General features: G+C 37.6%; 1 protein-coding gene across 5 annotated transcripts in view; it reads right to left on the bottom strand.

The window, feature by feature from the left end:
* The window catches only part of LOC106070793 (long-chain-fatty-acid--CoA ligase 5-like), a 45,547-nt gene extending 29,145 nt beyond the window's left edge, over nt 1–16,402 (bottom strand). The window contains exons 1-5 of one of the 5 annotated variants that reach the window (XM_056019072.1): nt 16,385–16,402; nt 13,425–13,535; nt 1,362–1,570; nt 418–532; nt 181–248 (exon numbers count right to left, since the gene is read on the bottom strand). In XM_056019072.1, the coding sequence (XP_055875047.1) occupies nt 181–248; nt 418–532; nt 1,362–1,538 (360 nt within the window). In that variant the 5' untranslated portion in view covers nt 1,539–1,570; nt 13,425–13,535; nt 16,385–16,402. Of the gene's footprint in view, nt 1–180; nt 249–417; nt 533–1,361; nt 1,571–4,454; nt 4,607–4,951; nt 5,092–7,943; nt 8,061–8,168; nt 8,324–13,424; nt 13,536–16,384 lie in introns of those variants that run through there. The other 4 variants (XM_056019070.1, XM_056019069.1, XM_056019073.1 and 1 more) reach the window with 4 other exon arrangements.
* Between the last annotated feature and the right edge of the window lie 423 nt (nt 16,403–16,825).

Genomic DNA, 16,825 nt, shown 5'->3' with positions numbered 1-16,825 from the left:
GGCGATTGCGGAGAACGGCGTAAGGTTATGAAAGAGTAGACATCGGTGCCACAATGACCTTCACGAGGAGGACAGAGGAAGGGGGGTTGACGTTGCAATAAAAAGAGGCCAGAGTTTATGTCAACATGACATCTGTACTTGGCTATGTCATTTTCTTGATCATTTACTAACTGGACTTACCTGTTGATATAACAACCATTCGTACGGTGTGCCTTTGCCCCCTCTAGATCCTAGACAATGTCCATTATCTATAAATACGAAGAATGTAGTTAGTTGTTTTTTTTATTTGACAATAATACATAGGTACATATTTAGGATAAACAAATAGGTACAAATGTTTAGTTTTATATATATATATATATATATATAGGTGTAGAAATGTTTAACTAGGTCACAGCTTCACGGCTGCGTTATTACCTGATGCTTTTTTGCCCAGCTCCAGGACATCACTAACAATTTTCACATTGGGTATTGGAAACTTCCTTTGGAAAAAGTCAGGCGGTTTACTGAGTTTAGAGGCTCTGTGATAAGGCTGCAAGAGATGTCCCCCTTTACATGAGTAGTTTTATAGACACTTCTCTTTATCTTTATATCAATCTAACAATGTATCTATCTACACAGCACTCTCTCTCTCTCTCTCTATCTATCTATCTATATATCAATCCATTTTTTCTGTATCTATCTGTATATCTATATATCTATCTCTAAGTCTGTCTTTCTATACATTTATTTATCAATCTACTCATGTGACTCCATTTCTTGCCTACCTAAAAGTAGATCTTTGCCTGTTTAAGTTCATTTCGTCGCTCTAAGGACACAACATTGCCAGCTTAAGTTCAACGCGCCAGAGTGACGAGCATTGCCAGCTTAAGTTCAACTTGTCGCTCTAAGGACACAACATTGCCAGCTTAAGTTCAACTCGTCGCTCTAAGAACACAACATTGCCAGCTTGCTTAAGTTCAACTTGTCGCTCTAAGGACACAATATTGCCAGCTTAAGTTCAACTCGTCGCTCTAAGAACACAACATTGCCAGCTTGCTTAAGTTCAACTTGTCGCTCTAAGGACACAACATTGCCAGCTTAAGTTCAACTCGTCGCTCTAAGAACACAACATTGCCAGCTTGCTTAAGTTCAACTTGTCGCTCTAAGGACACAACATTGCCAGCTTAAGTTCAACTTGTCGCTCTAAGGACACAACATTGCCAGCTTAAGTTCAACTTGTCGCTCTAAGGCCATAACGTTGCCAGCTTAAGTTCAACTCGTCGCTCTAAGGACCTAACAATTGTCTGACTTATTGTTAAAGGGTTTCCCTTTTTTGTATTTCTAAATACCTCTTTTTAGCTAAGAACTAGTTTACATACCTTCCCATCGATGATCACAGACTGATCGTTCAAATCAATGGATGGTCTAGGCACAGGTGTTTGCCTTGTCCCTGAGAACAGGTAAGCGAAAGTTGCCACTCCTGCTAGAGTGGCCGCCCCTGTTGCTATCAACGCTTTGTTGTGTTGCCATAGGTCCATTAAATCCTCATCCGACATCCCTAGCAAAAAGTCTGTATAGGATGCTGAAACTAGATAGGAAAAGATGACTATTGAGTGCAATCGTAATGACAGCTACTACTAACAGTATTAATTGTTCGTCTTTTTCGTGTTTGTTTTTTTGTGTAGATAGTGAAGGCCTGGTGGCCCAAACGTTCTTTAGTTTCTTCTTTAGTCCAGCAGGGTATCCTATAAGTATGTTTCTTGTATTTTTCTATACAATCGTTCACTCTTGTGGTAGAAAATCTGTAAATATATAGTCTTTTGACCGTAAACCAGTGGTTCCCAAACAGTGTTTCGCGGAATCCTAGTGTTCCGCGAGGCCTGAATAGTTGTTCCAAGAACTACTGGGTTAATGAACTAGTAGGCCATCACGTGATGTAATCTCTCTACACAAAAAAAAAATAAAAAAATAAGCAGTGTTCCGCTAAATACTCAGAATGTGCGAAGTGTTCCGTTAATGAAAAAGTCTGAGAAACACTGTCGTAAAGTATAGTAGGCTTACTATAATTATGTGTTAAAAGTTGCTAAGCGCGTGTTCTAAAAGGGATTATTACAGATAAATAGTGGGCTGTTTGACGAAAACTACTAACTGAACAGTTCATCCTCTAGCGTTTAGCGACTTACTTCATTTTGATAAGTTAAAAAAAAAACATGGATTTTATAAAGTTAGGCGCAAATATAAAAGCCATTCAGGGAATCCTCATGCACTAGAGTTACATCAGTAATGTCCAAAATACGGCCCGCGAGTCATATCCGGCCGGCTTGTTCTGCGACGCTATTCGGCCCCTTTATACTCATAGAGGCTCAGTTTCATAGGATTTGAAGTTTTAAAAATATTTTTGTTACTTTAGCGCCTCCCATGTCAAGACAGTCGGGAATTTACTTAACCCCCAGAACGTAACAAAATATGAGTCTAATAAATATATTGACGAGTTCAAGTTGGTCTTATTGTACCAAATACTGTGTTACTAATGATAAGTATAATTCTAAGTTCGCGACATTTTTTTTTTGTCTGAAGAAAGCTGACATCTTCATGGCCAGAATTTAAGGCTGAAGGCATGTACAGAAATGTCAAACACAATATGTACGCTCCAGACCTCGAACTCTCTTAAGATGGATATGCTTGTATGACCTTTGAACATCACGTGACCAGCTAGGTAATGAGCTAAGCTAAACAATCACAAATAGTTGCCTTTAAAAAAAAAACAAGTATTGATGAAGCTATGCATAGAATGTCATTAGACACTAATTAACAACGGATTGACTTCTTGTAAAGAGAGACATGTTGTAACCTGTCTGCATTGCGTAAATAAATGTTCATTGCAAACATATCTTTATGTAAGAACATAATTTAGCAAGTTTAATATAATTTCCTAGCAATGGAATTGAGATGCTACAGAAAGATCCTAAGTGAAACATACAAAGACAGCATCACAAAGAGATTAGAAACAGGATTATTGCACCGAATAATACACCACGATGACCTACTGTCCAATAACGCAAAACTTAAATTCTAAGGCCATATTGCAAGGTCCTCAGGGCTCTCAAAGAACTTTCTTCAGAGAACAGTACCAGGAAAAAAAAAAAAGGCAGACAAAGAATGTGATTGAAAAACAGCATTAAAGAATGTGCGGGCCTGTCAATGAAAGAGATTCTATCCAAGGCAAAAAGAGAGGAATGGAGAAAGACGGTCATCAGATCTTGTGTGGTGCCCCAACGGACTAACGGATAGGTGGAGGGGTGAAGGTGAAAAGCATAGTAACACACACACAAACGCAATAAGAAAGGGAGATTATGTGAATTACACGGTAATATATTTCCGGTGATTACGAATCAGCCCTACTGACAAATTACATTATGGACAAACTTTTATCGAAATAATTTATGGTGCTGCGAATTAGCATAAACTGTCCTTTTATTTATGTTTGTTTGTTTGTAAACATTGAAATAAGAGATAAATATTGATGCAATGTACATAGTTCTAAGAACAACACAAGTGCAGGTTTATGGATGACCAATGCGAAAACATATTTAACAAAGCTGGCTAGACAGACGGACGGATGAATGAATGAATAGTCATGTGTGTAGCATAACATTTTAAATATTTCCATTTAGACTACACAAAGACATGTCTGAGTAGACCTATGTGTTACAAGACTGGTTCACTCGTTACTGTAACATTTCGTTGCTGTGTGCTTTAAATAAATTTACATATGCATAAACCAAGTGTATAGTTGAGGATTCACACTTAGGGTAAGGGGGTAGTGGGGACTTCACACCACGCCGTAACACTCTCCTTGTCATTTTGGTTGTTTCTTCTCCCCTTCACTTTCGGCTCATTCATTACGTCACCTTAGACATTGAAGAGACATTCAGTCTACAATCCACGAACAGTCAAAACGTTTGCTACTTTCTGATTTCTAGCAATATGCATTGTAGGCTATTTAACTTCTCTCTTCCATAACAGCCACCACAGTTTTCTCTTTCCCATAACAGCCGCCACAGATAATTTTCGTTGTTTATTGTGTTGGTGGCACTCAGTGCATCAATTATCAAATTTGAGGGTTAATTAATAATCGAAGTAAAGATTGATAGCAATAGTGGCTAGGATAGAGAGAGAGAAAGAGCAAGAGAGAGAGAGAATAAGAAAAATAGAGAGAAAGAGAAAGACAGAGACAGAGAGAGAAGGAGAAAGAGCGAGAGAAAGCGAGAGAGAGAAACAGAAAGAGAGAAAGAGAGAGATAAAGGAAGAGAGAGAGAGAAGATAGAAAGAGAACGAGAAGTACATGAGAGAAAGCGAGAAAAGAAAAAGAGAAAGAAAGAGATAATTAAATATTCTTTTATAAAAAGCAAAACTATAGTTATATGAATGTATAGAGAAAAAAAAAACATCACTCAAAACAAACAACTTACTGAATGTTAAGGCATGTTCAACACCCACTTAGCGAGGCCAAGGTCTACACATATGTAGAATCAATGGGTCACGTGACGGCATTCATGCGTTCAATGTCGCTTCACAAACCCACACACTCAGACAGTAACATGAAAACATCTTACTACGCCAGTTACCTCCCCCCTTTAAAGCTCGCAATTTGCATACACATTGAACTTTGCGACAAATGAAAATGTTCCTGTGAAACAATCTATTCAGTCTTCCACGTCGACGTTTGAATCAAGTGTCTGTCTAGTATTATATCGACTATTTAATGTTCTTTCTTTTATTTTGTAAGAGTGTTTATTTTACTCGGTGGCGTAGCAAAAGTTGGTGCGGAAGGTGCGGACCGGGCAACAGGTGGTGAGTGGCTTCAGAATTCGCAAAAGTATTAAACACTAGATCGAATGCGTTGTAACGCCAGAAGAGAAGCCGTCAAGATGGAAGTTTAAATTTTGAAAAAAATTTAGAAACTTACTAGAAATACATGTAAAAATGGGTTACTGAATCTGAAACAGGTTCATTATTATTAGCTAACCAGTTCTTTGAGTATCCTGTATTTCATAGAAGCTAACGATTGAATTGTCAATCCGAGATGGCAAACTACAACTGAAAACAAGACTTCTTAGCTAGAGCTGCAAAGATGAAAGAACATATCTGAAAAGAACATATATGAGAAGAACATATCTAAAAAGAACATATCTAAAAAGAACATATCTGAAAAGAACATATCTGAAAAGAAAATATCTAAAAAGAACATATCAGAAAATAACATATCAGAAACAAATTTAAAAAGTTAGAGAGCAGTTCAAAGTCTCAAAAATATATTAGACACATTAAGGTGCAGATATCGTATCCCTATTCAAGAAGGGATTTCAAAGAAAAAAAAAATCACCGTTTGGGTCCGGTTTTTGTGATTTTACCATCACAAAAGAGATACAAGGCACCGATCGCAAAGACAAACAGACACAAACACTCTTTTGTTCCCATGGCAATCAAATCATTAAATAGAAACTATCTGGTACAAACTTTGTCACATGTAAATTATGAGTGAGTCAGGTGTGAATGTATATTTTTTTTCTAGTTACAATGTTTTTTGTTTGGTGTAAAGCACAAATTGTAAGACAAATTTCTTTACGGACAATAAAGATTATTATTATGATTATTCTTGGACCCGATCGCCAAAGAATTAATAGCATTGAACAGGTTTATGATGTAGCATTTCAATAGGCCTTTTCGTAGGCCTTTTTTTTGTTGCTTTATTGTCGCCTTCGCCACAATTGAATGACAGGAAGAAATAAGTACACTTAGGGAACTTGACTGTCTGGAGCCTTGACTCTAGTCTAATGACCTTGACTCTCATGGACCTCGACACTAGTCTTAGAGATCTTGTCTCTAGTCTTAGAGACTTTGACTCTAGTCTTAGGGATCTTGACTCATAGGGATCTTGACTTCAGTCCAAAGAATCCTGATAAAACGATTTTTTTCTTGAACGGAAAAAGCTTCCACGAATTGTCGCAGTTTCTTTAGAAACCTGTAAATCTCTCTATTAGAGATTGTCGTCTTTTTTTATTCACATATCTATATGTATAATTCTCTTCGTGGCCCAACCATGCGGGACACTGCGAAGAAAAGTCATGGAAAGAAAACTGTAATCTTTGCAAGTCGGACTAGAGCTACCCCACTTAACTTTGGAGGTGACAGAGAGCGAGGCTCAGAAAAAAAAAGAGGGGTGGGGCATATGTTACGCCGCGGGTCGGCTGTTTTTTTTTATAAGTGGACTAAATGTGGCAACATATGGACACAGTTTTTCCAAACTAGACTTGAAGGGCTAATCTATATTTGCTACTAACGATGACAAATTTGTGGATAACTAACGAATAAGAAAAAATATCTCGATAAGTTCATTGATTGGTTCTGTAAATTAGAAAGCACATTAGATTCATTTCTAGTGTCTTTTTTCAAACTTGATTCTGCAAATACAGAAGGAAAAAAAAATCGGTTCAGTTTTTTTGTTGTTTTTTACAGCACCAGCCATCATGCTCCCTCGTTACGCCACTGGTTTTACTGTCTCACTGAAATTTCTTTTATTTATCACAACCCTGCTTACATTTCATTCTATCATTGTTTTATCTTAAATATTTTGTCATGTGAACAGGGGCGGTATAAGTAGACAATATCGTTTCCGTGTTTACAGCTTTATCGAGCGTCAAACTAGATATTTTTAAGCTAATCTATCTTTGTTGTTTTAGGAAGTTAGATTCTTTAAAGATATATTTTGTAATTGCATTTTCCTATGCATATCGGATAACTTTAGTGGATGCTTAAATATTTATATGTATTACTTTGATAATAAAGTTTGTTGTTTAATAATAATAAGACTACGAAGTGCCACCTGCGACCTACATATTTTGCCTCACTCAGCGCAGACAACCGTTATTCGTCGGTGGTCGATTTGGGTTCTCTTTTCGCTACGTCTGCTCTCGGCAGTGGATTTTCTTTTATCTCCAATTTGTATCCCTCTACCTTTGTAAGAAATCCCCAGCTGTCTCATTCGCAAGCCGTCTGCTGTCAGGCGCTCTCTTCTATGTCAGTTAAAGCAAGTCGGCTCCTAAGCTGTTCTTTAAAGCGTTTCCAGGGGACACCTCTGTTTCGCCGACCCTAACCCAGCTCGCCAAAATGGCATACGGGATACATGCCCTCCCCTACGCAACTGCCGAACTATGAGCAGTGCCTCAATACTGTAATTTTGTAGAGCATCGCTATTTGTAGTGCGGTCTTGGCGTTGTATGTCCATGATGGAGCGCAGCCATCTTTGGTGAAAGTGTTGTTTTCTATATAGTCCCCATGTCTCGGATCCATATAAGAGGGAACCAGCAATAGATACATGCTAAACACAACAGTGATACTTTTAGTCTATCTAATTCTTCATCCATGAAACAATAATTCTGTTAGAGAGAATATGCAATCAGATTCTTAGTTGCAGCCATACATTTGATTCTTATGATATGGCATGGATACTAACTGGTTTGCACTTACACTACTTATATATAAGACACAATTGACAGATTTGAGGTGACAAACTTTTAGACTAAACATTTTCAAATATTTTGTTGCCGATGGGTGATAATTACGGGCAGAGCAAGATCATTCAAACAATCAATACTCCCTTATGACATGAAAAGTCTAATTATAAGTTGAAGATTTATTTTTATGAAAAAATTTTGCATATATAGTGTAGTCACGCAAAATGCTTTCTAAAAAAAAAGTCAATAACTTCAAAACTATAAGAAGCCTCTAGCTATTCGCCAATAAAACAAAACTTTTCTTACAATGCATTACTTATAGTGGACTGATATGAACTATAAACAAAAGATCAGTTCGCTGGAGATTTCAGGCTACACTTTTTTATTATTTAACAGGCCAATTTTACATCTCGGTTTGAAAAAAAAAAAGCTCAAATAATTCACCAGAATTTGAACTCCGGAGCTCTGGCATGCAATCAAGCGCTCTGTCTTACGCCCACCTCACCGAAGTAATAGAAAATATAAACCCGTTGGTTAATTCTTATAGATAGTCACTGCCTTTCAGGATAAGTATCACAGTTCTAACTTTGGTTGTGTGGAGATACAACCAACTTCAATGTCCTATACAACACACAAAGCAAAGTACCGAAGTTATAAGTAAATCCCTACCTGCACTTTGGAATGTTTTCTAGGTAGTGACTGCCTCGCACGCACTTTACAAGTCAATAAAGCAGTCACTGACATATATCTTATCACTGGACTTCATATCCAACGATAACACCTTACGCTGTGTTGTTTTTTTTTAAATGTCATACGGCCACCTCTTCATTCACTATCACTAAACACGAGACAGTGGCCACTCCAGGGCCAAAGTTTTGGTCTACAGCTCACATGTGCAGACAATACGAATTTATCAGTTACACATCAGTGCACATAGCATCACGCTGAAGCCTATCTGACTTTTAAATTTATAATCAGTGAATTTGGTGCTAAAAATAAGGAGCTGACATAGGCCTACATAGCTAAGAAGAACACAAAGGAAGTTAGCGATTTTTTTTGGGCATGTTTTTATGGAGGGAAAAGGAATGATCGTTTGCTTTGAAATAACTTCCTGTTTCTTAATGCTGTAGTAATTAGGAAAAAATTCATTTTAATGTCACTTTTTATAAGTTTTTCTGTCTTATTTCCGGGTTCTTCACCATTTGAATATTTAAAAAGTCTACAAACAAAAGCTTCCAACCCTTGCACTAAGTTATCCGACCCAGTTTAGAAGTAGCCACTTAAGTTAAACCAATCTGATTGGACACGCGCCAGGCAGACGTCAAAATCTGGTTCAAATTTTAATTGCCTATATTTGTATTTACATCAACGACTTTTCGTGTTGCACGGCTCGTATTAAATGTCGGTCTTTGCATGCCAGATGTGTATTTAACTTATGATGGTAACATACTGTTTATAGACATTGGTTCCATTTAGTTTTAGTGAAATATAGAGCCCATTGTATATTAACTGTCAATAAAGATAAGTTGTATGTCTTGTTTCTATGATGTTAATATACAGCCTTAACCTTGTATGCAAATAGGTCATGTGTCTTCTTTTCTTACAAAGCTTACATCAACTCACTCTGTCTGTCTGTTCAACTCACTCTGTCTGTCTGATCAACTCACTATGTCTGTCTGATCAACTCACTCTGTCTGTCTGATCAACTCACTCTGTCTGTCTGATCAACTCACTATGTCTGTCTGATCAACTCACTCTGTCTGTCTGATCAACTCACTCTGTCTGTCTGATCAACTCACTCTGTCTGTCTGATCAACTCACTCTGTCTGTCTGATCAACTCACTCTGTCTGTCTGATCAACTCGGTCTGTCTGTCTGGTTCAAAATTTGAACAAGTTGTTTTTACCACTTCCCATTCTCGGATAAAAAAAAATTTGACTTTGCACAATTGTTCATTCTTCCTATTAAAAAACGAATCAACAATATAAAAAAAATTACTTTAATAGTGGTTTAAAATTAATTTTGTTTTGATATCGAAAATGTTTGGTTGTCACACCATAATTAATTTTTCAAAGGGTGATAATTTTCCATCTTCTTGTTACTGCAGTAAACCTCAAGACCAGTGTTTCCCAAACTGTGTTCCGCAGAACCCTAGTGTTCCACGAGCCCTAAATAGGTGTTTCACGACCTACTGGAATAATTAACCAGAAAGACAACACGTGAATTAATTTTATTTCAAAAAAAAAAAAATAAACCAAGTATTCCGATAAATACTCAGAATGTGCAAAGTGTTCCGTTAAGGAAAAAGTTTGGAAACCACTGCCCTAGACCCGGGGTCGGCAACCTGCGGCTCGCGAGCCACATGCGGCTCTTTGGATGTGAAGCTGCGGCTCTTTAGTTCCATACGCAAATATTATTTATTTTGTCGAAACATTTTAAAAAAATAAATCTGAATCTTTTAACGAAGAATAGGCTCCGATTCTATCTCTCAGCCTTATACCACCCCCACCTCCCATTACACGCGTCGTCAGTGTCGTCAGTAGCTCTCAAATGACGCCATGGTCGGATGTTTCTATGTAGGTTTTAATTCGCTTTCGACGCAAGACGAAACAGCATCTTCACTACATGCTTTGGCTGTGACTTATAGTTTGTTGTTTCAAGTAAATGAGTTATAAGCGAATGATCTTCTCAAAGCTAGAAGCAATCAACTAGTAATGCTAATCTGGCAAGCTTCGTGGTACCAATAGAAATTGTACAAAAAGGCAAACCATTTTCAGATGGTGAGTATGTCAAAGACTGCTTTCTACGTGCATCTGAAGAACTGTTTCGTGATTTCAAAAAAACAACAAAAAACAGAAACCTTGAAAAAAAAATCAAAGATATGCCACTACCCGCTAAAACAGTACAAGATAGAATAGCTAAAATATCTTCAAATGTAACATATTTCCAGGTGGAAGATATTCAACTTTCTTCTGCCTTATCAATTGCTAGTCTTGCGGCATAAAAGGCATGGCACAAGTTGCCCATTTTGTCTGGTATATGTCTTCCCAAGGTCCAAAAGAAGATCTTCCAGGATTGCTACTCTCATGACAAACTAGAGGGCAAGATAGAGCAAATGCCGTGCAGAAATGCCTTGAAGACAATAAGATTGAGTAAAATAAAATCGTTTAAACAGCAACTGATGGAGCCAGAAGTGTGACAGGAAAAATTAAGGAGCCACAACGATTCTTCGAGCCTAATAAACCACCAAATTCTTACATGTTTCATACACCAAGAAGCGCTTTGTGCCCAAACATTTATGGCAGAAATAGTTGAAGTCATACATTTGATAATCAAGATTGTAAACATCCACTTATCAAAAGCACTCTACCATCTTCAGTTTACTGAACTCTTTAACGAGATGGAGATACAGTATTCCTACATCCTTCTTTACAATGAAGTGCGATGGCTTGAAACGTTTTGCTTTGTGCTTGAATTAAATAAATACATTCCTAAATGAAAAAAGCAATGATCACCCTAAATAAGAGAACGATAAATGGTCGCAAAAATTGTACTTTATGGTGAATATAACAGCGAAAGTAAATGAGCTGAATCTAAAACTGCAAGGAAAGTAAAACCCAGCCTATGTTTTGGTAGAAGAATTAGTTTATTTTGAAAAAAAAAATATGCACTTACTTCATTTTAAATGTCTAAAGCAGTATCGAGATAAAACCAGTGCAAATATTGACACAAATTACTTCAGCACAGTTATAAAAGAAATCAAAAAAGATTTTCTTGACAGATTTGAGTAGTTCAACAAAACTATTCTAGCATTCCTAATAAATCCTCTCAACACAAATCGTAACGTAATCCACATTCAACCATTTGAAATTAATACTGGATCGCTAGAAATTCAATTGGTCGATTTAGAAACTAAAGATTTGTGGAGTTGAAAATTTACAGAGTCAAAAAGCAAGTTGAAAAAGTTGGAGGTCCAGAAATATATGTACATTACGCAACAAATTATTATTATAGTTTTTATATAGCGCTACTTTCATGCTTATAGCATGCTCAGAGCGCTTTTGGTCCAATCTCTTTTGTGGACCAGTTAGGGGGGGGGGGGTTAATAGGAGTTGGTTTTCCGTGCTGCCTTTAGGCGCTCAGTAAACACAACTCTGCCCGAGTCGGGTGTCGAACCTCGAGTCCCCTTCTAGGTAGCCAAGCCAAGTTCAAGCGCATCACCTCTCGACCACGCTTCCCACAAATGTGACAACTTTAAAAGAAATGTCTCGAGTTGAGGCACTTAGCTTATATTTGACGCATGGAATAGTCTTCCAGAATGCTACAGTGAGGTGAAGTTGGCATTTTAGATACTGACTATCTTCGGATCGACATATAGTGCGAGCAAGTGTTATATTCATATATAAATAAAAGTACAGTAAGAAGTCAACTAACAAATGAAAATTTAGAGTCGTGTTTGAAACTAAAAACAAGTTATGAGCCAAATGTATCCAGACTTTCTTGTGCTAATACTAGAAGATATTACGTCATTGTTTGTTGTTTATGTTTTATGCGAAAGCAAAGAATCGGACGGAAATAAAAGTTAGTTATATATGTCTACCTTGATCAAGACAGTCTCGTTATTATCATTATTAATTAGTAACGTCTATAGTAATTTATTATTAATCTGTGACTACAGAACATTTCTAAAACCATGCAAAGCCCATTGAATTTTCTTAATTGTTTGTTATTGAAGTACAAGTTAGTGTTGTAAGTAACTCCCTTAGCTGCTACCGAAAGAAAAATAATTATCTAATAAAACCATATATATATATATTATCTAATTTGGTGTGAAAAACGCGAATATATGAATTAATATATTCGTTTTTTAAATAAAAAATTAATTGTGTGGGTACTATTTATTGTTGGGGGAAAAAAAGTTTGTGGCTCTTTAAATACTTTAAAAATTGGTAAATTGTAATTTTTGGCTCTTTCGACTCAAAAGGTTGCCGACCCCTGCCCTAGACGGTGAGAATACTGTTTTATCAGTAAATGTTCAGCGCACACTGCGATTCGATATAGCTGCATGTGGATTGAACAATACTAAAGCATAACAAGTAAAGTTTAATTAAGTACCTGTGGGTTATCAGAGTTCTTCTATCTATCTGTTTGGAGCAACATTCCAACGACTGAGTATCGAGACCCTTACATACTTTAGTGGCATTTACTATGATTATAGAAACACTAGTGGTAATGGATGTAAGCACTCCACCACCTATAAAATGCTTCCTAATGTCATGCGTCTCGAATAGCCTCTGACAACCTGTCCAACTCCTAGCCTTCATGTGTGGCTCAGATATTGAGTCCGGCGGAACTATTCTCACTAACAGGAGAAGGGACAAAGGCGAGTAACTGGCGCCTTAACCAGTAAACTTCGGGCAGGAGGGGCTCGTTAGCCATGGCTGGCTACCCACCTAGGAGAAAGAAAACTCTGAGTTCATACCTGTTGCCTAGCAGCTATACCAGATCATGGGAAAGGCTTAGGAAGTCAACCCTGAGGAAAAATCAGGAGCTGGTGACCCTAAGGCAGTTTGCAGCATCCAGTGCAACGCCCTGGCAGAACCTGCGGCGCCGCTGACCCAAAACTGTATTGGCACTGCCGTTCCTTTGGATACATCAGCTACGTGAAGAGGGGGGAACTGATGTGAGGGCGACATTGTTCCGACTACAGCTAATGCCCAGGCATTCATCTCATTTCCATGAGATGATCCGTTTTTCGCTTCGCGACTGAAGGAGGCTATAGAGTTTGTATTGACAGCAGCACTAGATTTTATATATCTATATGAATGTATGTGTGTGTGTGTATCTGTGTCTGTGTGTGTGTCTGTGTGTGTGTGTATGTGTGTGTGTGTGTGTGTGGTATAATAAAGACCACATTACCACAAACCTAAACAAGGCTAAAGTTGCTCAAATCTGAACTCTAGCAGTCTTGAGTTCCTAGCAACTAGTTCAGTAGTGAAGACACCCAGAACAAATCTTCCTTTACCTTTCTGTTGACCTGTAGAAAAGAGTCATCATAGCTGTTTAAGTGTTTAAAATTGCTATGTTATGACAGAACTTTGATAAGAATGTGTAGGTACTCTTTGAGACACCATCATCTTTAAGACACTCTCGCCATAAAAAGATCCTACATCTTTGAGACACCCTCGTCATAAATATATCCTACATTGATCTTTGAGACACCTACGTCATAAGTAGATCCTACATCTTTGAGACGCCCTCGTCATAAATATATCCTAAATTGATCTTTGAGACACCTACGTCATAAGTAGATCCTACATCTTTGAGACGCCCTCGTCATAAATATATCCTACATTGATCTTTGAGACACCTACGTCATAAGTAGATCCTACATCTTTGAGACACCCTCGTCATAAAAGCGGGCGCGGTGGCTTGATTGCTTAAGCCTTTATCGCTTGGCTTCCGTACCTGGGATTCTGGGCTCGAATGCGATTTTGAACATCGGGACTTAAGCTAAGAAAGTAAAGGCGAGTGGTCGTTGTGCTGGTGACATGACACCTTGCTTGTTAACTCTCGTCATAAGTAGATCACCGGAAGAAGTTGAATTTTAATTTCAGATCCGGAATGGCTTTAAGATTCATCCATGCATTGTTTATTAATTTGATTCGAAATTTGAAAAACGATGCTTGAGGAACCCGTGTGCATAAGCGCAGACGACATTTGATATAAACACATATGTAGATGAATCTCATCACATACTCTGGACATCACAACCAAAACTCGAATTCAGTCACGTGCATAGAGAGTCTCACACTTAAAAAAAAAGGAGGTGATACGCGACATTTTGACGCAGCCGTTTTGTCGCCGCGACGCTCTGGCGCAACCGTTTTGTCGTGGCGACGCTCTGGTGCAGCCGTTTTGTCGCCGCGACGTTTTGACGCAGCCGTTTTGTCGCTAGTTGTTTTTGGAGTACGACTTTTTCTATCATTGTTTCATTTTATTTTTGAACAATGTTAAAATCCACTCTACATTATGATGTTTAATTTAAAAAAAGTTCCCCTTTCAGACCTTGTGGTTTATAGGGCAGATGATGTAAAGGTCATCTGACTCTGTGGTCTACGGTTAACGAGGGCGTCATGTGGCCAACACAACGACCAACCGCCTTTACTTTTCCCCAACTAATGTCAGGTACCCTTTAGAGCTTGGTGGCGTTTTAAGATCCCGAAATTAAAATTCCCAGTCTTCACCAGGATTCGAGCCCCAGACCTTTACATCATCTGCCCAATAGATCACAAGGTCTGAAAGGGGAACTGTACTTTCTTTTTAGTGACAGACTCGAGAAAAAACTAGTCGTCCCTACTTCTGGTAAGTGGATGTCGTGAGTCTATGAGTGATAAAGTCATATAAACCTACATTTCAAGTTACAGAGATCTTTTTTTATTGATAAAGTTCAAATTTAAACCAATGCTAAGAACAATTAATATGTATTACAGGAATCACCAAATACACTGGAAATATACTTTTTTTTTTTTTGCTTGTTCTTCATGCGTTGCTACAGATATTACATTTCATATAGGAATTTGTTGTTCTATAAAGTAGTCCTTCAAACATTAAACATTAATTAATTTGTCTTAATTATCATTGTAAAGGTTTTCGCAAAGAGTTTCTTATGTATTTCTTGATCTGAAATATGGCTGAAATATTGGGTCCGCGAAACTGTTTTTACTAACAGTAGAAGGGGCAAATGCGAGAAACTGGTGCCTAAACTAGTAAGCTTCGGGCAGGATGGACTCATTAGCCTTGGCTTGCAACTCATCTAGCAGAAGAGAAACTGAATTGAAACCTCTGCCCCCTTGCAGCTATACCCAAACATGGGAAAGGCTTCGTGCGTCAAACCTGGGGAAAAATAAGGCAGTTTACTTCACACAGCGCTACACTCTTTCAGAGCGACGCCGCTGATCCCAAACTGTATATGTCGTTTGCAAAGAGTTACCTAAAAGGCTTTTAATGTTATAACTCACACCACGATGTGCCAATGAACTGTATTGTTGCTTAAAGAAATTCTTTTAATAATATCAGAAGTACGATTGCGTAAACAAAGTTTTTAAAACTACTTTAACAGCTGGTAAAGTCAATGTTTTATCTATAGTGCTTTCTGTATTTGACAATACGTAAAAAGATCTTGTAAACTTCTCACTAACCACCATCTTCTCTATGTGATGTCGAAGAGAGATTTTGTGGGTCTATTCTGAACTTTAATCTTTGAGATTTTGAAAGGTTTTTAAACTTGTATTTTTTTTTATCAGGGTGGCATCATCTCAAATGATCCTCCGCGTAATTAGTTTCATATCGTCATAAAAGGACACTTACATTTCTTTTTGTTACAAATTAGTTACATCTAGACACAATTAAGCTATTTAAATAAGTATTGAGATTAAATACAACAATTTTTCGTTTGATTAGCAGCATAAATATTTAAAGGATTAACCAAGGTACAAATCATATATTAGTATGTGAAATAATTACATTAATGGGATGTGAAAATTAAAGTATGACCTGCTTATATGAAATCCATTAATGTAGACTCCGCTAGGGCATCTCATAGACCCCCAATTTATTGTTTCCCTTTCGTAGACCCCTTGGAAGTCTTCGTAGACTTCTGGGGGTCTATATTTACCACTTTTGGAATCACTGTTCTATATCTACACTACTAAGGATTTAGTTACGCGAACTGTCACAGCAACGCTACGACGAAAGTTAAGGGACAGTTCAAAAGGTGATGAGCCCGCCTCTTTACATTACTGCTGAAAGTTATTCCATAGCGAAACTATGATTAGAATAAAAACCAAATCAAAGATAAACATTAAGTCAAAATAAAAGTATTACCTCCTGACGGTACACTCACTATATCATCTGGGTCTCACATTTGGTTTCCAATATAATCTTCTGGAAAACATGAACAAATATAGCGAACGATTCATGTTTAAGCGCCATTAAACAATAATGTGTTTAAAAAGTATAACTTCCGATCTAAATCAAATAAACTACGAATTTATACGATGTTTTCAGTACTTTTGAAATAAACCAAAATTAAGCCTACAGTTAAAAAAATTGTGGCAAATAATAAGGCTTGTCATCGAGTTCGAAGATTAGTGAGGAACGCAGTATTTCCGTGGCTGCGCAGCCCCAGTTGTGACCTACATATTTTACCACATCCAGGGCAAGCATAACCATTGTCCGCAGGTGGTCGCTTTAGATTTTCTTTTCGCCATCTGCGTCTATCCTCGGCAGCTGATTTTCCTTTTGGTCTCAAATGTGAATCCTGCT

The sequence above is a fragment of the Biomphalaria glabrata genome, chromosome 2 (genome assembly GCF_947242115.1).
Source record: "Biomphalaria glabrata chromosome 2, xgBioGlab47.1, whole genome shotgun sequence".
NCBI classification, from domain to species: domain Eukaryota; kingdom Metazoa; phylum Mollusca; class Gastropoda; family Planorbidae; genus Biomphalaria; species Biomphalaria glabrata.
This window is presented reverse-complemented; position numbering and strand designations above follow the sequence as displayed.